At 35.3% G+C, this 23,641-nt stretch overlaps 1 protein-coding gene across 3 annotated transcripts in view; it reads right to left on the bottom strand.

Moving 5' to 3' along the window:
• The window catches only part of LOC134531065 (dynein axonemal heavy chain 6), a 491,808-nt gene that overhangs the window by 20,173 nt on the left and 447,994 nt on the right, over nt 1–23,641 (bottom strand). For all 3 annotated transcript variants that reach the window (XM_063366584.1, XM_063366585.1, XM_063366587.1), the window contains 6 exons: nt 18,918–19,016; nt 17,670–17,821; nt 15,162–15,332; nt 10,007–10,279; nt 3,090–3,290; nt 1,443–1,560 (listed from right to left, as the gene is read on the bottom strand). In XM_063366584.1, the coding sequence (XP_063222654.1) occupies nt 1,443–1,560; nt 3,090–3,290; nt 10,007–10,279; nt 15,162–15,332; nt 17,670–17,821; nt 18,918–19,016 (1,014 nt within the window). The remainder of the gene's footprint in view (nt 1–1,442; nt 1,561–3,089; nt 3,291–10,006; nt 10,280–15,161; nt 15,333–17,669; nt 17,822–18,917; nt 19,017–23,641) is intronic.

Below are 23,641 nucleotides of genomic sequence, written 5' to 3'. Positions count from 1 at the left end.
TTCCGCAAGGTACCCGACGTAGTGGTCAACTCGTCGACCATATCGAGGTACATTCTGCCTCACTTCCCGCCAAAGTCTCTCTATTCTTTGGGTGTTCGCCCCTGTGTCGGGATCAACAAAGTTCATATTATGATTAACCTTCAGGTGAAGATAATCATGCTGAGAAAGACAATTATAAGCACGCCAACAGTCGCTTATAATTGTTGTTCCAGGTGAAATGTACTTCTTGATCACGCGCAGGAGCGTTCTGCTAGTACGATCTTTGACAGGAACGAGAAAAATGTTATCACCATTTCTCTCGATTCCGCCAAAAACCCACTGACCCTGGATGACTCGCCCCTTATTATTTTTACGCTTACCAATTTTTGCCTCATCAATTTCGACAACTTTCCCCGGCCCACCCAACTTCCCTACATTTAAGTCCAAACTCCACTTAATTAATACTTCCCTGCAAAAGGACGTCCAATCTATGACGGTTTTCATAGTGACATTACAATTCTTCTGAATGAAAACAGTATTTGGGTGATGAATCGTTAAAAAAAAATAAGTCATCTTCATAATCGTTTCAATCGAAAGTCTACTTTTGGAAAACCACGTGCCGGTTCTGAAAGATTTTTTGAAAGAACATGTTACCCTTTTAATTCTTTTACTGGCACGAGTTACCGTTGTCCGGTGACATTGAAAATATTCGTTGCCCTCGGCCTACTCAATTACCGTCCCACATTGGTCGCACTTTACCCCACTACTTAAAACTCCATGATCAACTAAAAATTCAAACAACAATTTCCAATCATCACACAAATGCACAAAATCGAATACATGCAGGGTACACCCGCCGCATAGCTGACTATTCCCAGAAACACAGGCCATTTCAAAGACAGAATGTAACACGATAATGATACAGGAATTCCAAGAACGACTACAACATCTAATACAAATAGCGCAAGTGACCGTTGTAATTACACATCGTTTTGAACAATAATAAATTCACCATCACCTATTGGTTCATTTGAATATTGGCCTATCACGACCTATCACGTGACAACCTTATCCAATAAAACACAATTGACACTCGTAAACAAAAAGCAATGGTCGACGCTGTGTGAATGTACAGATATAGTGATTAAAATTAAAAAATTCAATATCTCCTAAAGTATTTGGAATTTCTTATCTCCGCCGGGTTTAATGAAAAGAGGAAGTTAAAGAGCACAGAATAAAGGTATTTTCGGATTTTAAAAATTTTTTTAAAAAAAAATCGCCAAAAAATGAATATTAAAAAATTCGATATCTCCAAAAGTAATTGAGATTTTTTATTTCCGCAAGCGGTTCTGAAAAGAGGACGTAAGATAGCATATAATGAAAGTTATTTCATATTTGTACGATTTTTTTTGGCGCTAATCCGTACAATACAGATTTACCCAGTAAAGTAATCAGTTTCTCACCTGGTATTTGATCAGCCAGCCTCATTTTGTCGAAGTCCCAGCGTGCAGCATCCAGAAATAAGCCGTGAACTAAGACACCGTCAACTGGAGGAGCCAGCCCATCGTAGAACTCTGGATCCTTCCGTGAAAACACACGTACATTAAACACATTTTTATTATGAACACAAATTGTAAGCGGTAACATTGCTGTGGCAACAGTATTGACTAAACATCAATATAAGTTGTATGGAACAAAATATTTAAATTAATTCTTATTACAAAATACAATTTATTATACACTGGGAAATATACTTACAACGTTACAACATATAATTAAAAAAAAAATTAATGAAATTTTTTTTGTAAATATCAAATTATGTTTTCAAATATACATATCAAAGCTTTATGCTTAGCAAATCAAAGTCATATTCATAATAGAGCAAGTCTTTAAATAGAATAAAGATTTTGAAATGTAAAGGCCAAGTAAATGTACGTTATAGAATTCAATTTTTTTTTGCAAGCAAGCAATGTTTGAAGTTGAGTTAAGGCTCTGTAAGATCCCCGCAGACACTCAAAACACTGATGCCTTACTTTTATTACGAGCACAATGCAAAAGATCAACCATACTAGACTTTCTGGGAGTGTTCACAAAGTGTCTAATTGTGCATGTGAGTGCACATTTTGGTGGCTGTAATTATAAATTAATATGATATTACTAATGATTTAATTAATATGATATTTATAACTACTACAATATTTACATTTCGAAAGTACTGAGAATGTCATTTTAGCTTTTAAAGTTATAATAGAGTGATGTCAGAACACAAGATATTAGCAAGTGACCAGAAACATTCATAGAAATATTTACATGAAACATAATAAACATTTTTAATTAACAATACTTTTAACTGGTGACGGGTCGCTGGATAGCTCAGTATCAACCTCTCGCCTTCCCTCTGCGAGTTTTACACGGCCGCAAGACTGTATTACAACATTACACTCCTTCATCCCCTCCCTGTTGCTAACACCCCTCCTTGTTGGTTGTTAAGGAACTCCCTCCCCTCCACACCTGCACATTTGTTGCACAATGGTTTTATCATTTAGTAACGTGTGACTGGACCATCTTCTTCATTTAGTCCTCCACGTAGCAGCATGTTAAGTTGTTTTTGAATCACGAAGGGTTCATTTATGCAGAACAAGGGCAGCATGCTCTATGAAAATTAGTCCTTTACTCTTCAACATCAATCTTATATTAATTTCTTTTTGACACTGCTCTGTAGAAATGTTAGTTTTTTTTTAGTTATTCCCGAGTGCCTAGTTTTGCTGATTATTTTAACTTTACAATGTTTTTTTTCTTCTCACGTAACAATGTAGCTGCGGCGAGTTTTATTCAATTACATGTTCACTGGAATATTTGATTATACAGGAGTATGCCATTTGCACATTCACACAGGGGTTTGCACTTGACTTGCGTGGGTCAGACGAGTGAGTGTGTTTCGCCAGGGAGGGCTGCTACTGAGGAGGTGGGGACCAGGCTTTGCTGCCACTGGAGGTACAACATCAGTGCTGGAGAACCAGGACATAACCCACAGCCCTCGCTACATGAACGTGACACATTAGTAAACACAGTCACCAAGGACTCTATAGCATTGTGTCACGTTTACTTACCTCTCTGTTTGATTCCAGACGTTTTGCGTACACATCATTTTGTTTCAGAACATTGTGCTTCATGATGAAGTCAAATTGCAACTCATCAATTGGAAGGTCATACTTGCGAGCATGAGTCTGCAGAGTTCCTGTCAAGAAGCCTTGAGTGAAGAAGAACCCTGACAGCCAGAATGACACAGGTGGTCCGTGATGCACCCACGACTGCCAACAAACAAGACTGTCTACATTCATACTGTCACAATGCCAACACAGAATATATATTTGTAGCATGTGTGCTACAGCCTCTACCTTTGATAATGTTTATGTTGGCAGAAATGGTTAACTTATTTTATTAACCTTTTCAGATGCCCTGGTAATAAGAGTTATATTGGATTTAAGTTTGTTATACTTTGTTTTAAATAAGGAAATTGTAATTCTTGTTTAGTCTTATTATTTTTAATTTTAAGATTTTAAGTTATTAAATTGGTCTGGAACGTTCAAGGACACTACCGAATATTTTGGTAATCGCGGCGCTAGGCGGCGCGCGTGGAGAACAGCTGAGTGTGTGACGTCAGGTGAGACGGGCGAACGGCAGTCGGCTGGTGGCCCCGGGTGGGCGCGGACGTGAGAAAAACGCGGGTTGGCCATGGTGATGGTGCCACGTCGAAGTGACTTGTCGGTCGAACATCTGAATACGAGTGTTCCTTTTTGAATATGAACGGGGTTCATATATATATAATTTAGAACGCATTAGTACGATGAAAAGCGAGGGGTTGGTGAGGCGTGTGCGAATGTCGCGAGGATTTTCCAAGGATGAATTATGTGCGCCAAGACTCCAAGACGGTATGGCGAAGGATTCGTCATATCCGAACAATCACCCGCAGCTAAGGTAACGTGTTATGGCAAGGGACATCACGACGTCAAAAAGCAAGTAAGTGCCAGCAGTGCCACCGCCCCGTTGACCCCTTTGACCCCTGGTGCGAAACTATAATCTGTGGATTTTTGAGATTTAAATTAATGGACTAATAACACTGAAACTGGGATTTTACGTTCAGCCGGTTCATCCAATCCCTGCCAGACTGGGAAGAAAAAAAGACGTCGACCGTTAGAAAATGACTTAACTGAGAAGGGCTTGTTAACCCATAATTAGTAATTAGCTAAATTTTTGATATATTGATTTGGATGCTAATGTGGGTCAATATTTTGTTAGATTTCATTCTGTTAATTGGTATTTACAGTTGTGCTACGCCCGGTGCGTATCTATATTTGTTATTGTATTAATATGTTCTTATATATTTTTAATGCCTTTTTTGGTAATTACCTTTAATTTTACGGAGCTCTGCAGTATATTATCAAATTATATTTTTTGGGGGAATTGTTAAAGTATTTTTATTTAGTTTTATTATATAGCAATTTTTTTATAAGTAGTAATACGGTATGTATTGTATGATGGATGCGCCGATTTGTGATGAAACGATTTTATGGTATATTTATATATATTATTATTAAATTTTGCAATATACATTTTGCGTCTTTTTTAACTTGCTGCCTCCTCTCACTGTTCGTAATCTTATTAGTATTTTTTAAGCCTGCCATTAGTTTGGGTTTTAATATTTTTTTGGGTTTACCTGCACTCGCGGTACGGGGCAATATAGGAGTTTTACTGTGTCGCGGGTTGCGGAAGTTGTTTGGTTTGGCCGGGGTTTAGGGCCAAACTTTATTTATTTATTTATATTTATTTATTTATAAATTGTGACATGCATATTCAATATGTATATACTACGTGGTATATAATATACATAATAAATAATAATTATCATATAGTTTATAATCCCATAATGCAAGTCCACTTCTCGACATTTGACAAACGTTTAGCTAGATTAGGTATTTTCTTGTTCAAAATCTTAATTTTGTAAAAATGACCATGACCCCAAAAAAAAAATGTAAGGTTTGTTATGTGACAATAACATGTTAATCTTGGTTGTCAGATGTAAGATCTGTGCGTTTGTTCGCTGTGTTTTTACCCAAAATATACGGATTAAGTTCTTATAGTTTGTTGCATTCAGTGAAATCTTATTATGTACACATTTAATTCTACGTAGCTTATTGTTTGTCAAATTTAGACTTAAATTATGTTGTGTGATAATAGCTACACAACAGGCTGGCCCTGCTGCCCCTCCATCAGGGGCGTGTGAGGAGAAACAGCGACTTGTCATGTGCGCTCTCACTTCCTCGTGTTCTTCTTTCTCTCACCCGTGCTCTTGACCAGGTCACCGGACTAATCTATTTACAAACTTTATGCTTGCTTTATTCAAGCTGAACAACGTTTCATTTTCATGGCTGTGCTGAGACACGTCATCCTGTCGCGTCACCCAGCAAGTCACGAGCCGACCGTTAAGTTTTTACCCTCTTTTATCGCATAATCGTCGCACTCGCGTAATCGTCGCACCCATATTTTTGGTCGTCAAAATTTGGATAAAAAAAACTCTCGCGTAAACGTCGCATGATGTTTTTGGTCCCGCTATTAGATTCCGAGCGCTTTGTGTGGGTATTTTTTCAGTATAAAACAATGCATTTTAAAATAGAAATCTAATATTTATTCGGACATTACCTCGTACTAATTTAATTAACGGAAATACGTACAGTGGAACCTCATTATTGCGAGTACGGGATACTACGAGACCTTCCTTGTTACGACAGTTTTGTAATGCACTGTCAGTTTGACTACGTAAATCATAGTAAATAAAACCGGTTATTACGAGTGTCTCCTTGTTGCCTCTTTCCTAAGTACGAGTGATTTGAATGGCATCTTCAAAAAAGGAAAAACACTGTCAGTTAAAAAAATAATGTTCACGCAGTAAATACAGACAGCTATGTGGCTACGTGGGTGCCAGACGGACTGGGTGGAAGGACTGGTGACAAACAATATGCGCTCTCTTTCTCTCTCTCTTTCTCTTGACGGCGCCAGTTGCTTCCCATCCTAAGTCGGCGGAGGGGTAAATCTAAAAATAGACCAGCCAACACCCTTCCTTCCTTCGCTCCCTTTTTTTCTTCACAGCTTCACATACCTTCCCTCCGTGATCTCGAATGGCGCCGGTCTTTGTATCAGGCCATTTCATTCGCGATTAAATATAAAACTGTTGTAGATACAAAACATTCCATAGAGACACTTTCTATTCATAATTTAATTTGCTACAACTTTAATTTGACATGTTTTTTCACTATAGTGCACCGTTTTCAAGTTACGGTGTGAAATTAAAACTGTTTGGACGGTCCAGAATTTAACTTGACTTTAATTTTTTATATTCTGTTATTACGAGTACTCGTTGTTACGAGAATTTTTTCCGCCGTTGTCAGCTCTCGTAGTAACGAGGTTCCACTTAAGTTATCTGATGTGTAAATTTTCTTTTAAAAAGTTTTTAAACTTTATAACCTTCATCTTTTCGTCTGCATCACCGTGGTGTACCACTTACAAAAATGTAGTCAGCACTCGTTGCAATCATTAATGTTTGGTTATGTTGCTTCCTGTATAGAGCGTGCACACATAGCCGAATATCGATATCTTGCCGAGTTCATGCAACGACGCGCTCTGCTTGGTTATGTTGCTTCCCGTATAGAGCGCGCACACGTAGCTGAATATCGATATCTCGCCGAGTGCATACAACGTGCGCTCTCTGTCGAGTGCCGAGTAACTACATCTGATGGCCCGCTCTCTTTCGTGGAGTGTGTACTTACTGCAGCGATAGTTAAGCGTTCGTTTGGCTTGCATTTGGATCACAGATTTTGATTTTCCATTTAAATTTGAAATATTTTTTGTTGATTGACTTATTAATTTAAATAGTTTGGCGTGCTATTTTATACTTCACGTTTTAAACAAACGTACCTTCCATGAATTGGTTTTGTTTTTATGAATAACTTTATCTAACTAAAAAATTTTTTTCCGCATGATCGTCTCACCTCTAATTTCAAGCTTGATTTTAGAATAAAACGTGCGACGATTATGAGAGAAAACACGGTACATCGCAAGTTAATAAAATTTGCTACTAGAGGTTTTTGAAGCTTCGAAAAAGTTGAAGTCGAATCGGAGCTTGCTGACTTCGGTTCGAAGTTAACACCAAGAATTTTTTTCCAAGGAATCATGAATAACTTGTCAATTATCTTGAGGCTTCATTCAACAATACAGTAGAGTCCCGCTAATCCGAACCCCGCTAATCCAAACAGGGATAGGACGAAAAAAGAAATATTTTTATAACAATTATGAACCTTGAAAAGCAAAGAAAAACAAGTTCTTTTTCAAGTAATGTCTTACGTTTATTAATATGTACATAATAAAATTATGATTTATCTATTTCTCCTTCAACTAAAAAGAAAAAAAAAATGATTATGTACATAGTACTTAAATATTTACGTTTTTATATTATGCTAAATACGCTGATCTTTAATATTTGACACATCAGATGTTAAATAGCCCACGCCTCATAAAGACCATAAATGGCATTATATAAGAAAATTCCGCCTAATCCGAACAGGGTTCGGTTCCAATTAGTTCGGATTAGCGGGACTCTACTGTATTGTATTGATGATTGGCGTAAATATATCACTTTATTACAGTAAAACAGAGTTTAGAACCGTATATTTGTTAATTCATAAGCAAAAATAATTTAAATAATATCTACTGCGACGGTCGGCAGCGACATCTTATTTTAACAATTTCATGCAGGTTGGCCAACGTGACATGATTTATAAAAAAGCACATTTGCGTCATGATCCGATGAAATGGTAATAAGTAATAATATAAATATTTGTTTCATCCTAAACACATAAAAATAATGCAGTTATTACTTAATGTACATATCAAAAAAGGATATTTGGGAATTATATTTATACATTTTAACAATATTAAGTCTTAAGATTTCTAATAGCATCGATTGGCCATCCTGGTAGCATTATCTTGTGATTGTGCACGTCCAAATAATTATCTCAATATTAAATTACGTAAACGTTACTTTCAGTTTCAGCAATAAAGAGTTTTCGGGTAGTTACAAATGATTGCATTGATGAAGTTAAGTGAGCCTTATGATTTTAACCAAAAATAAGGCTAAACGGAATGTAAATAAATAGTGATGGATACTTTTTTTTTATATTTTGTTACCTTGCACAATAAAGATTATTCCTAATCCTTTAATATATGGTTTTCGGTGTATCAACGTACGGATTTCTCCCGCAAATGTTGAAAAATGTTGAAATTGGTAAGTAAACTATGTCAACAAAATTTCTGTTTATGCCAATTCCAACATTCTAACACTATACTTGGCTTTTAGCATTTGTTTTAACATCGAAACTACGGAATGGCGGAAGGTTTTTTTTTTACCGTACGCACATAGTACACGAGACACGGCATTGATAGTGTTTTTATCCGCTAGGTTAACATATGTTCTGGAGCATACTATTTTGTTAATGTGAAAAACTAAACATAATGGACGTGATATCGGTTGCACACAAGCGTGATCATGATGAAGACAATCCTATCCCCAGTTCAAGCAAATTGTCTCCAAGTATGCCGGTGAATGTAATACAGTTCATACATTAAAGATGTTAGTTTTAAAACATTTTTTTTTGTCTTTAAAATAAATAAACAAATGTCAATAGGCCTACTGTGAAAAAACTTCAATTATTCTTTAGAAAAGTTACGACTTTGACTTTGAACTTCGGAAGTTTGAAGATTTAGAATTCGACTTCGACTTTGACCATAAAAAAATGGACCTCGTACACCCCTATTTTCTACCATTCATTACACTGATAGACAGTTGAATAATTAAAAGCAGGTATATTTGGAAGCTCTAGGAACATAATCCGGGACATTAATATTGTTCCTTATAAAGAAAGTGGTTTAATTAACGAATGTTTTGTACGGTACATTCAATCACATACTAATGTAGACCTACTTAATTATTCAAAAGATTTTTGGGGAAAGGTTTTGTTACTTGAAATGTTGCTTAGAAATAATTTTTTTTAATAACATTGGCTAAAGAATTGAATGGTTAAGAAAAATAACAAAATGAACATTTATACTAAATTTTAAAACTAACATTAACTTCAAAAAAATTTACATACCACTTCTATGATTATACAAGAAAAGTTTCACTGCTTTTGCATGTATTTAACATAGCTTTTGGTCAGCTACATTTATAGTTTTTGGGATACCTAGCTAAGGGAGTAAAAAAGAATTAGTTTATTTTCATGAAAAACTACACAGCCATCTCTGATATAAATTAAGATAGAATTAATATATTAAGAATTAATAATAATGAACATACAAAAACTGCAAACTATCAAACCTATTTTTCCTCGATTCCCCAATTAAGAGGATGAAAGGAGATAAACTATTGGTATACAAATTACAGACAAGTTAAAATATTGAGTACCTACTGTTAATGAATATACAAAAATTACCAACATTTTTATACCATTTACCAAAATTCCTCCCCTAAGAGGGTGAAAAATGGCATACGTTTGGTTTCGTAAAGAAAAATTCACATTACCAAATGTAATAAAGTGTAAAGATATGAAACTCAGCATGAATTACAGGCACGGAGAGTTATGTTGTGTCTTTTCCATTTTCCTGAATTGAAAAGCTAATGGTGTAAAAAAATTTTTTTTTGGTTTTATAATAAAAATTTTTTTCTTGTAATTTAAGCAATTGGGAGGTAAGATGATCGGCATTAATAATAATAATACAACAACACCAAATCCTTTTCACCATTTTCTTAACTGAAACAATTTTAAGTTATATTTCTGGTATAAATAATGAACACAATAAAACAGATAGTAATTAATAATTGAGAGTAAGGTATGGATTTAATGCTGGTTGTAATCCCAACATGCATCGCAGTTGATTACGTGAACAAGCAAATGATCGACACGTGATATGTCCTCACCGACACAAAATCCAACCGTAGCAGCAAGTCCTGCGTCCAACTGCCCAGAGTCTTCATTGACAAGTAGCCGACGCTGGACCACATCTTGGGCACTTGGTTGATGAGGCACGCCTTGAAGACTTCTTCGAGGGCCTCTGACATCACCACTAGGCCCTTGATGGCCTTCTGGAGGTCAGCCAGTGAGGTGTGGATCACCGCCAGTAGTCGGTTGTAGCGGTCCACTTCTTGTAGCACCACAGTGGTCAGTGACGGGAGGCGACCTTTGCTGTCAATCTGACACCAAAAAACAATGCAGAATGGGTCTATATGTGTAACCATGATACCTAACACAACCAAGCAAAACAATAAATATAAAAATTTCTACAAAACTATTCTGACCAAAAGTCTGAGAATAAATATTGGATTTAGTACTAACTGCTTTCTTATCCCAGGATATGTTTTTAATGCCATGCAGCATACCAACATTAAACAAAATAAAATTGTATATAGCTTATCTATTCATGAAGGTAATTGCTAAAACACTTTTTTGGTACAGATTTTCCACCAAAAGAAATTTTGAAATCAGAATGAAAACTTTAACAAAAACATTGACACATAGACAGTAACATGATATATCAAAACTTAAATGGTAGCAGCTCCAAAAACTTATGCTTTGCAAACATTTTACTGAAAAACTGTTTTCATATAAACTTATAAAGCTACAAGGAAGTTGAAAAAAATTATTAAATCCAAGAATTTATTTTCAGTTTAGAAAAGAAAACTATTAATTTTATAAAAAAACTAGCAGAAAACTTGCGGCTTCGCTCAAACAAATTTCAGGACATAGCTGATTTTTATTATTGAGGACATAGCTGATTTTTATTATTGCGATTAGTTACAAACTTTTTTATGTTTTAATTTATATTAGGCCATCTTTTACTACTGCTCCTTAATATCGTTGAATTAACATACCAAAAAACTTAAGTACGATATATACCCAAAAATAATGTGATGATTATAACAAAAATGTTTAAACTAAAAGTGGGGGTAGCATTAAAATCACTAACTTGTGTTTTGTTGCTTAGTTATCTGCTTGTAAACTGCATCACTTATGCCACTTCAGTCCACTCTTTTTTTTATGGCTTCCTGAACCTCGAGGAGGGTGGTTAAGGGTAAGGGGCAGGGAAACGGTCAGCTGGTGTTGAACATGAAATTGGCACTTGCTGTGTTAAAAAAGGCCACGTACATAACTTTCCTGAAAAAAGTGGCTCCAGGACAGTTTCAGTAAATATAAAAATTTACGTATTTTAGTAATTTTTAAATTCTATGGATTTGAATTGTGATTTACACTCCATAAAGTATTTTTCATAAACTCATAATCAAAACATTTAGGGTTGAAATATATTAAGTCTCATTGTTTTAGGTTAAATTCAGTACATTTGCTTAAGTTGATACAAAAAAAACCTCATACAACCTGAAAAGAAGGGACCTGAAATTTTTCAATTATCACACCAGCACACAGTGGGGCAAATAACAGATTTCCTTAGGAAAAATCTATGTCCCCTAAAAATGCCATTTATTATAACTTTTAACATATCACTATCACTAAATGACCACTAAAAGACAATCAGAGTTAGTATGCTTAAATTCATAATTTAATGACTATCATATGTGTTGATCATAGGAGTGATACATAAGTTATAAAATAAGTAGAACTCTACTTAGTTAAAAAAAGTAACAACTATGTCAAGAACAAATACATTCACTGTCATTACAAATTCCTAATCATTAAATAACCTTATCCTAATCATTATCATAGTCACTGCCACTAAACACAGAAAAGTTATAGAGGCAGTGAGTTTCAAGTGAGAAAAGAACTTTTGGCTTCATTAATTTGCGGTTTCTTGATAAAAGAGTTCTATTGAGGAGATCACGGGATACCAACAGAAAAGGAGAGAACTCTGATTGAAGCAAAAGTTATTATTTCTTATGTTTTCCTTCTTCTGCAGCGCCCATAAAACACATTAGTTGGATGACCATCTGTGTAGGAAAAAGATACACGTTGAGGTATTTTTTAAGGTGTTCATGTATAAAGACTGTCTATTCTAAAGTGAATAAATATAATTAAGTTCTGTTTTTCTTTGTAATTTGGGTCAGCCACAGTAGAGTTTAAATTTGTATGTATTTATTCAAGTTATTTAATATTTATATACATTTTGTGCATTTAAAATGTGTAAATGTCCGTAGTGTTTTTGATTACAACTGCTTAAATATGTGATTTATCTACGACACACTTTGCTAAAATACTTAGTCTCATCTTCCTGTAACTTTTTGACACTGTCACAGCCAATTGAATAATATTTCAGAACTTTCATTTTCGATAATGGGAGCAGTGTAGTATTTCCAACATTTCATTCTTTACATAAATAAGAAGCAACTCAAAGACATTGGTGATTTTTACAAAACTTGTTTAAGAGTTTGGGTGATACATATAACACGTGAATTCAAAAAGAAGAAAAAAGGCCATTATAGCAATTTTAAAATACAACTTAAAAACAATTAATATCACGATTATTAATTTCATAACTTATTTAAATGTTAAATAGCACCAACAACCATAATGGTTTCTAAATGTTAAATACTTTTATTTGAAGTGTTCAATTTATGACAGATGGCTTATACACGATAACAGAATGCAAATACAACACTATGAGTACAAATTCAGTTCACCCAATTTAACGAGTGCTTTTGAATGACACAGGTCGCTCGATTTACACAGTTTTCTCCAGCCATTCGTTGCAAGCACTAAGAAATGTTTCTTTGATTCTATTTTACTGTGCCCATTTTTTTCTAACACACGTACATACTCTAACGACGGAACAACAGATAACTTTTTCTTACCGCTCATATCAAGTTTATTTTCGACATGATCCCATACAATTGGTGTACAGAGAATCAAATATACTATCATGGACTTGCTAGTTAGAACTGTTTCCAGTTGTCATGAGTAGCAAAACTATTTCTATTTTTTATGGTTTATGATTTGGGTACTCAAACAGTACGAATAACCAGATTAAAATAGGTTAGATCTATAAATTATTTATTTAAAACCTTAAAATATACTTGCAACGTTTTTATAGAAAAGTAAAAAAGATTTTACTAAAACTTTTAATAATACAAGGGAAAAAAATCAAGCAATCAACAAAATAAATTTTTGTAAGGTTATTAAGAAAATTTTTAAAGTTTCATATTGTTGCACTAATGCAGTGAACAATGTGATAATTAGAGGTCTTCGGGTAGTGGATTTTTAAGCCGGGTCGGGTTGGGTCGGATAATTGCACAAAAAATTCGGGGTCGGGTAGGGTCGGGTCGGGTCGGGTATTGTCTTTCTAACATACCTGATGAAACTGGAAATTGTTATTGCAAAATGTTTTTACTGTATCTTAAATACACTTTAAAAAATTAATAAATATAAGTTAAAACATTACATCAAATTACAAAATAAGCATTGCTCAACATGAATTTTTTTGCAATTCAAATAAAAAACAACCATATCAAACAGTTTTTACTTAGCCTAATTTTTGATTTTGATGCAAAAAAACCCAGTTCTTCTACATGTTCTGCTGACAGCCGTTCCCGCCTGTGTGTCACAACATTGCTAGCACTTGATAACACACGCTCACTGGATACTTCTGTGGCAGGTATTCCCAAATAATGATTTGCTGTTTTGGCGATGCTTGGAAACGGCTTATTGTAGTTAAAATGTTGAAACATTATTTTAGAATTTAAAAACGTGTTCAAATCAGCATTACAGTAAAACCTCGCTCGTACGGCCTCCGGTTCGTACGTACACCTCGGTCGTACGTACAGATTTTCGAAAAAAAAAAAAAAATTGAATATGAAAAATTGTAAGAACGTTAAAGTTAGGTAATTAAAATACAGTCGCATCCTGCAGCGTTCAGAACAATACGGGCTACTTTAGACGTACGCATTGCGCCACACTAAAAATATTATAAATTAAAAAAAAAGGGAGGCGGCAAATTGATGTAAATTACCGTCAATAGCGCGCCGTGCGCGGAGAAAGGTCATTGTACTTGATCAGCTGTTGCTACAGCGCGGCGTGGCCGCCGGCTGGCTGTCTGTTCTCTGAGCTGCGCATGCGCAGTATAACTCACTCAACGCTCCGTCCAGACTCGTGACGTTCCATCAGCAGCCAGCCAATAGATGCGAGCTTAGCGGAAAAATATATAAGCTCCACCTCCCGTGTACCAGTTATGTCCAGTTCTAATACCACTTTATTGGTATACGCACCAGTTTTCTCGCTGCCGTGACGTGTTCAAGTTTACGTTCATCTTGATGTCTTGATACCAATAATTAACTATTTACGATCCCCAGAAATAAATGGTTAGTATAAAAAATATGCGTCAACTGTACAATACTTCCGAAATTATAAAATACATATAAAACAGTTACTAAGACTCCGCTCATTTTATCTAGTGAAGTTTATGTCTCGTACCAGTATTTTTCGGCTAAGTTGTGACATAAAAACAGTATCAGACAAGCAGCCACTTAATATTTCCGACATTCCTGTTACGTTTATACATTCGTGAGTTTACGTTTTTCCCTTGTGCATTTTAGATTGTCTGCTGCTATAATTACTAGGACTTTTACTCGCCTAGATTTAAATTATTACATGTTTAGAAATAAAAACAACTTTCCATGTTATAAAATATGTATATTTTGCGATTTAAAATGTTCATTGCAGACTTTAAACATTACGTTTTTCACGATGTTTTTAGGCCTACTAGCTAATTTTATCTAGACTTAAAAGTACCCACGGTATTTTTTTTTTATTTGAACAAATATATTGTGTGTTCAGCATTATATATAGACACGGCAGGTCATTTCCCGTGGCAGCAGGACACGGCAACGGCAAGTTAACCAAGATTTTTTTTTCTTTATTAGACGTCCGACCCGAAAATTTTCGAGTATAAAAAGTGCCTGACCCGAGCCACAGGTAATTTAACTACCCGAAAAATACCTGGAAAGACGGGTACCCGCCGACCTCTAGTGATAATCATATTTTTAGCTCTACCATTATCTGTAAAAACAACTGATGCACAATCCTGTCCTCACTACACCTACAAATGCTGCTATAACAAAATGGTAGTGTTACCTTCATTAGGATTGGAGAGACATCAGCAGTGCTAATGCGGGTGGGTAGGTTCACGAGAATGCTCTCTGCCACATCAAACACAATGTCATCGCTGGAACGCCCCGCAACGCTGCTCGACTGACTTGGCTGCACGTGCAGGATGGTGTTGACTATTTCCTGGCTCTCTTTCATCTGCGAAGCACCGAGATCCACACATCCTATAGCACCCACGTCCACACATCCTATAGCACCCACGTCATGTTGCGATGGATACACCCTTAACTGAACTCTCTTGAAAGCCTCATTTTAGTTTTGACTCTTTGCCCACTGTATATCCTTTGAATCATCGAGAAGATAAAGATACAGAGAACACTACAAGTGCACTTAGCAAATTTGAAGTTCATTCATAAAACAGCTTGTTTATAAATGTAATTACATTCAAAATATTGGAATATAATGGCTTCAGATTATTTTGGAACTAAACATTTTATTTGTACATCACTGTTTTGAGGCACAAAGTGGCTGATGGATTTATACAGGGGCAATGAACTGTACACTGTGTAAATATAAGAATCATAAACTTTCAAGTTTTCAACAAAAATTTGATTTAGGTAAGATACCAAAAGTAAACAAACACATGTGTCACTGTCTAAATTACATCAATTTTGTCAGCTCTATTAGAAAATAGCTGATATTGGAAAAACAAGAGAGAAAAAAAAAAAAAAGAAAACAGTTTTTCTTATATAAGTTATGTGGCTACGTTAAATAAAATAAATTTACATAAAGAGCTGCTAACCTAAGAGGTCAGTAGTAAGAGGTAAAATTTAAAGTACTTAATGAGAATGGAACACAAACCACTAAAAAGCGGATTTAAATGAGCAATTCCAAAGGATGCAATTGACATTTAACTCTCATCACATGATCCTGACACCTTAGTGATAATGGCCATGACATGGAAATCAATTCAAATCCTTGAAGACAATGCAGACATTTAATGGTCCCGATCCCACTTCAGGGTCCCATATGAGTCTCCGGTCTGTGATGCAATGGAGCCCTGGGAAAACTATTTCCTGAAGATCCTGCCTTCCTGCTTGCTCTCACACCCTCTGCCGCTTCGTATCAACCAGAGACTTTGTTCCTCACATCATGAGTTGGCATTAGGTTCCCTGCGGGTCGACATAATGTCCTTATTTTAGGTATTGGTGATTGGTGGTAGGAGACTGCTACCAGTGCACACACACTGTGGCTACAGATGATCGATTCTTCACCAAGTCTCAGTATCAGCTAACCCCAGTTGAGCTAAGCTATGTCCACCTTCTTTCCTCCGGCGCTAGTCGTGACCGTGGCTGTGGCCACTGGAACAAGTTGCAGCACATAGTTCTCTCGAGACAGAGGAAATAGGAGTAGAGCTTGTAGAAGAACAAAGCTGGAGAAATGTAGGAGACATGCTAAAGATGAGCTAACTTGCCACTAGGAGAGTCAACTCACCCCTCATGGAGGCACATACTCACTAGTATTGCTCACCACAAATAGAAATGGAAAGAAAAAGTTTACAATGGTTGACATGCAGCCTCCTCATGTACCATGCTACAATGAGATGCTCTGTAGCCTACCATCCAAATTCATCTCTACCACTAGTTCTTAACAAGCTCCAAGCTACAGGGTTACCACTACAATCCCTATAAACTGCACAGCACCATACTTCCAGGTGCCAGCAGGCCAGTTACAAAGCTTTTACTTTAAGGCATCATAACAGTGAGGCCATAATTTTACGGTCTGATATTGACGGGAAGCAAAACATTGGATACGTTTTTCTTACATAAGCCGTTTTAACTATTAACAGCAGTTGGTGTTACAACACTTTTAATTAGATATGTTTTGGAAACCTGGTGTAGTTACCATTGGAACACACTTATTGGCTGATCCAAATGCAGAAAATACAATATAATGTAATGTTTAACTTAATTTTAAAAATAGTAAAAACATTAACTCAAAATGGGAGTGTGCTCATTTAAAGATGAATTCCATTTTTTTAGTAGCAATGATGTATTTAATTTGTTAATATATGGTTAAGGTTAAAAATACACTCACTTTATATCAGCACTTCCATGTTTCTTTGGTGTTACCTTTGTTCTTTCATGATATACCTACATGACTCAATAATATATAAATGCTTTTGGTATAAAATTTGTTTATACACGTATTTAAGTATTTTATACTAAAAATTTATGTTAAAACCATTTTTCCTACAGTTTGGACCTATGTAAATTAATTTCTAACCTCTGAAAACAACTATACAGTACTTTCAATTCAAACCATATATTTGGAGCTCTTTTTAAGAAATCTAGCATGTTTGTAAATATGTGTGTATATATAAATATATGCATACATTATATAAATTACATTCAATACATGACATTTTTTCAATACATTCATAGTCATACCAAAAACCAAATATGTTAAACAAAATACACTCCATTAAATAAAAATTATGAAAAATTTTTTTATAGTAAATAACTTGAAATATACCTGAAAAGCAAGGTTGGCATTTTCATGCATACCAAAGATCTCCGGATCCTCTATAATTGGTAGCTTTTCAATGAACATTCTGTACTGTTGCAGGGTGTTAAAGGTTGGACGCTCGGGACAGTAGTATATGCCAGACTCGGAGTACTTGTAATCTACACATTCCAAACCACCAATTATGATAAATACTATTTATATTTTAAAAAAATATTAGATTCACTATATGCAGAAAATAAAAAAATTATCATGAAACAATTTTTTTTTACAAAATAAAAACATTAAAATAAAATTTTCAGCTGAATAATTTATCGCTAGAGTTATTACTTCAACCTTGACAGATTGTGAATAAAATTATTCACAAGCATGAAGCAGGTGGTTGCACAATCTCGCCACTGAGCCACAATCACATCACAACCACACCTCAGTCACTTCCCAGGGCAGGTTTGAGCCATCAAAGCTACCACAGTCCCTAGGCCTACAACAAAGGCAGTTTAAGGGGATATAAGAGAAGTCAGTAGTCATCAAATTATAACATTTAATTTATGCATATTAGTTCTCATGTCTTACAATATATTTTTGAAGTTTTACTTATTTATAAAAAAATTATGAAATGTCTTTCATATGATGCGTACAAAAAAATTCTACATACAAATAAAAATTATATATAAGCTTTTAAATCTTATACTTTAGTGACTGATATCAAATACTGATACAAATCATTAAAAAATTTAATAAGTGTCAGTATTAGTTATAGAAATTGTGTTTATAAACTTTTTCAAGTGTATTTTTATAAATGAGGTTATGATCCAGTATATATAACTTATTTGCATTATAAATTATTACTTATTATTTAGTAAATAATAAAATTTTTAAATTATTTCACATTATAATATATATTGATTTTCATTCTTTATTAAAATTTATCTCAATTATTTTACTAAATTATACAAAAAAATTTATTTGTACATGTGTTTATATTAATATTGAATAATGAGAATTAATTTACATGTTTAAATTTGATTGAATTAATACTTTATTAACCGTATTTATGTTATCACTCTAGTCCTTTTATTATCTTATATTTATTAACTATTTGTATGCAAAATTAAAGTTAGTTTTTTATCACGTTCATATATAAGTACAAGCACTTATTTTGTTTGTGTATTATCATTAGCACCAAAAACACCTTTCAATTAATTTTTTTTTACCAAGGACATAAAGATATTCATCACCGTATAAAGCAGCGCAAACCTGGGTCGAGAGAACGTGGATCAAAAAAGCGCTGTAGGATTGTGGTCAGACAACGCTGGTCCCAGTAGTCGGTCACACGTCCTCCATATGTTATTACACCTGAACAAAGAGCATGCATTAAGAGACATTACATCAACAACAACAACAACAACAACAACACAACAACAACAACAACAACCACCACCACCATCACCCCCTACCCCCCAAAAAAAAACACACACACAGACTCAAAAATAGGGTACATGAATGTCATGTATTTCATTGAAAACAATACAAATGTATAGTATTATGGCTGAAACCAGAATCATGTGAGGAAAGACCTACAAAACAATTTCAAAACATAAAGTGCCTGTTGAAAATGGAATTTTTTTGTTTTTTTTTAATTAGCCAAGAATACTTTGTGATCAGCTTGACATTGTTACACAAAACTCACTTGATGGGACTCAGCTTTAACCTCTGGTTTCAAGACGATAGTGAATACAATGTTGACATAAGTCTGTGGGCGTGCAGCAGATGTGGAAATGTATGCTTGACTTGATAATTTAAAGCATAACTCTTTGTGTGAGATTACCAGCAAGTTAAACCTTGTTAAATATAGCCTGTAGATTATTTGATCTCTAAGTACCAAAAACTTGTTTAAAATAAATTTAATCACAACATTTGCAGTTAAGAGTTAGTGTTTTATTAAGAATTATTAATAATAATACAGTTGGACAATGGTAGATAAATGTTTTAACATATTTAACTTAAAACCTCAAGTGTGGATATGATGGTAATGGAATATTTCATGATGTGTAATATCAATATCAGTGCTACAAAACCTCTCTGTGGGTACAAATAATTTATTGTAAACTTTAACCTGCTGTTTATGTATGTAGGTGAATTTTTATCAGAATAACTATGGCATTTAGTTTATGTATAGTATAGTTAGAAAATATACAAATGTATATTCAAAATGTATGCTTGAATTGAATGAAATCGCTAAGGAAGAACTGCCCTAAATTATTTTACTTCTAATATTTTGTGTTTCAGCACATAATTTTAAATAAATTCATATTTTTATCCATATATAATTGTTTGTAAAAAAAAAACCTTTTTCTACTAAACAAGCAATTATTTAATGGTTTTTTGAATTTAAGGGCAAATTCTTTATGTCAATTATAACATATACTGAAAGCATGAAATTATGTGGTATACAGTTTTAGATTAACCTCTGTTTTAAGTGTATCAATCATAAATCAATAAAAATCAGGTTTGCCCAAACTTATGTTTCTATGGTTTTGGGAAAACCTCTTTTTTATTGCTACACTACAAATAAAGAGTTTTAAGACAAAGGCTACACACATTATTATTTCATTCCTTCCATTACATGCTAGGACTGACATAAAACTTTTCCTACAAGTTTATAAAATTCATTAAAAGAGGACTTGTTAAGTTGAAAAAACTTTTATAAACCATTAAATATAGTAATACTATTATTAGTTGATTTAAAATCATGTACAAGACACCGAATAATAGAAGAAAAATAATTTAGGATACTATTCCTCAAGTATATTGGACATTTGTAAGAGAAACTAGGTTAGTTTAACTTCAATTTTATGTATTATTTGTCATAAATAGTGTAAATTAAACTGTTATAATGTACTATTAAAACTAGGACATTCTTTTATGTACATCTTGTATTTTAGTAATCCCATATAAATATAACTTGAAACATGTGTAGAAACTTTATAGTACACCAATCCCTCGCATAGCACGTCTTCAATTAATGCGAATTCAGTTAGTACGATGTAAATTTTACTGCCCTAGTCTCGAATAGCACGTCTGTAAATTTCAGTTAGCACGAAATCGCCACAGGCTAAAAAAAATCTCGGAAACGACGCGACGTCAGGTATGGAATTCGAGGGGGGAAGAGTGGTTTGGAATGCGAGGGGAAAGAGATGCGCACGCAGATAAACAAACACCGGGCCGTACTGTTGATGCCCGGCCGCAGACAGGCCGTACCGTTGATGCCCGGCTGCAGACCAGGCCGTACCGTACAGAAACCAAAGTAGATGAAATTGGACACGTTTTTTTAAAAAAAAGCAAGATGATAGTGTTAATTTCACCCCAGAAAATATTTAACTAACTTTTATGTTTTGTATATGTACATATTGTACATACAGTACACTCCCTATTTAACGCGGTTGTCGGGGGACATAACTTTTACCCGCGTTGTTGCATAACCGCGATGTTTCGATGTGACCAAGGTCAAAAGGCATAAAACACCGCCTTTGTTCTAATAGGTCGGCAAGCACGCACAGTATAGACGGCCACCTTTGTGCGGACTTTGCATCCGCAGTTTCCACCAAACACGGGTGAAAAAATAAAAATAATAAATTTTAAAGATAAATATTAAATGTTGAATTGTTTTTATTTTTCCGCGTGCCGCGCACAGTTTGTCGCACGGCCTACGAGCGTGCCACACGCCGCCATACACACGTGCGGCACACAAGCTGCTGCTGCCAGTCTCGTGGTGTTAGCCACAGTATCTGCTTCGTCAGTGTCCGTAACAAAGTAAGTGCAGTGTGTGCGGTTACACACGATTCTGTGGTCAATGTCTTCTAAAAAGAAAGGCTGTAGTGATACTTCAAACCGAATATGAATCGCAAAGTACCGAGTTTGATTGACAAAATAAAAATTCTAGATTTACTTACAGATAGCTTGTCTTTTGTAGAAGCAGGCCGCAGATACAGGAAAAAAAACGATTCTAGCATTCGTACAATAAAAAATAAAGAATCGTCTATCGTGTCAAGTGGTTAAACTTTACTATCCATGCTTACAGTAAATTATAAATGGTCACATGTGGGAAACAAAAATTGTGCCAATTTAATTTTAGCGCAATCAGTGACGCCGTATTAAAAACAGTGTTAAACCTTGTCTTTAATTATTTCACCAAACACTGTGTCGAGTTGCTGAGTGTGTGTGGCTCGGATCGGCAAGTGTTATATTCCCCAGCCTCTGTTTAAAGGTCGGGAGACCGCTACACATAAACATTTCCGGGACTTGTTTACTACCTCACGGCAAAAGTGGTACAGTATGGTTCACGTAAATATTGGACCACTGGGAATTCCTGGGCAAAGATTAAAAATACGCTAGCCGATTTACTTTACTATTTAATGTTAAAACATTATTCCAAAGTAAAAAGATGAACTTGTATAATACAATGAATTACCCAATAATATTACGTCTGTAGGTTTAAGTTGTAACAAAACATTTATATACAGATGTCCAGTAAAGTACCAATTAAGATTCTGGAGTGGAATTTTAAACACCGGACTACCTGATTTTGCCTTGTACGCAGCGACGCTGCTCAGTCAAGTGACTCATGCTCTGCCTGTGTGCTGCGTGAACACATTCCCTCCCCCATTCCCCCTCGTGTTTCTGCCCGCTCTAATCTCTACCTCTCTCCATGTTCTCGGCTAGCCTCTCCCTACCCAGCGCTTGCCGACAACCAAGCCTATCCAACATCAATCCCCAGCCGAGTCACGCTGGATAATGTCGCTGGACGGTGGGCTTTATCAGGTCCCCTGTCCGATGCTTCATTTGTGAGATAAAGCGACGTTAAGAACTAGTGTTTCAGAAAATATCACTGGGCTGGATTGGACCATAATTTGAAAACCCTACAAGATAGAGGAATAATGTACGGAGATATCTTGTTTAGAATTTTACTGCGGACATTTTCTACGCCTAGGCTTTTTTCTACCCGATGCTTAGTTTGTTAGTTACAACGCAAAATTATCCTAATCGGCTGTCAACCATGTATTCCATTATTATTATTATTATTCATTTCTGACTGGGGGACATGGTTTGACCCGCGATATACCCGATTCCGCGATATATCGGGAGTTTACTGTATTTTAATGTTATGTTTGTGCTCTAGGGAAAATCTAAATCTGTTTATCTGTTAACTGATTTGTTTACATAGCCGCTTTTATAAGAGTTGTGCATAACAAATTAAATGTTTACATATGGCTGTGTGTTTTAAAGTTATATAAAACCGGTTCATAATTTCATAAGTGTTTTAATTTTGTTAAGTTTTAAACGTAATAACAAAGGATCCAGCTGCTTGCAACAGCAGGCAGACAGACGCACGCGCGTGTTGAAGGTCACGCCTGGGCGGGCAAGCCAACCTGCCGACTGACGGTAAATATGTTACCACTTATCTCCCGTTACACTGTGCCATGTTTTCTTTATCTAACGTATTCGGTGGTAGTCTTAAAAAGATAAATGATATGACATATGCATTTTCAAGTATTATTCTACGCATTTATATTATGTAAAGATTACTTCCCTACACATCTTGGAACACATTAAATAATTTAGCCTTATATTTATGGGGACTAATGCTTCAGAATACGCGATTTCGATTAACACGAACATTTTTAGGAACGAATTAGTCGTGCTAAGTGAGGGATTGGTGTATTAAATTGTCGTACTAGGGAGGTAAGGGAACGAACAAATTAATTGTCGGAGTGGGCGCCACCACGTGATGTGGGCACGTGGGTCCGGCGGAGACTCCCTTCAGGGCGTGACGTGACCCTTGTAGGGCTAGGCCCGGTTCCCTTAGCACGCGATATTGCTCCAGTGGGCTCTTAAGGCGTCCCACACGCCTCGAGGTTCAGAAGCAGGGACACGTGGTCACTCGACTAAAAATCACAAGTTCGACGTACTCCTTTAATTCC

Source organism: Bacillus rossius, chromosome 3, assembly GCF_032445375.1.
Source record: "Bacillus rossius redtenbacheri isolate Brsri chromosome 3, Brsri_v3, whole genome shotgun sequence".
Taxonomy (NCBI): domain Eukaryota; kingdom Metazoa; phylum Arthropoda; class Insecta; order Phasmatodea; family Bacillidae; genus Bacillus; species Bacillus rossius.
Note: the sequence above shows the minus strand (reverse complement) of the source record. Positions and strands in the feature narration are given on the sequence as shown.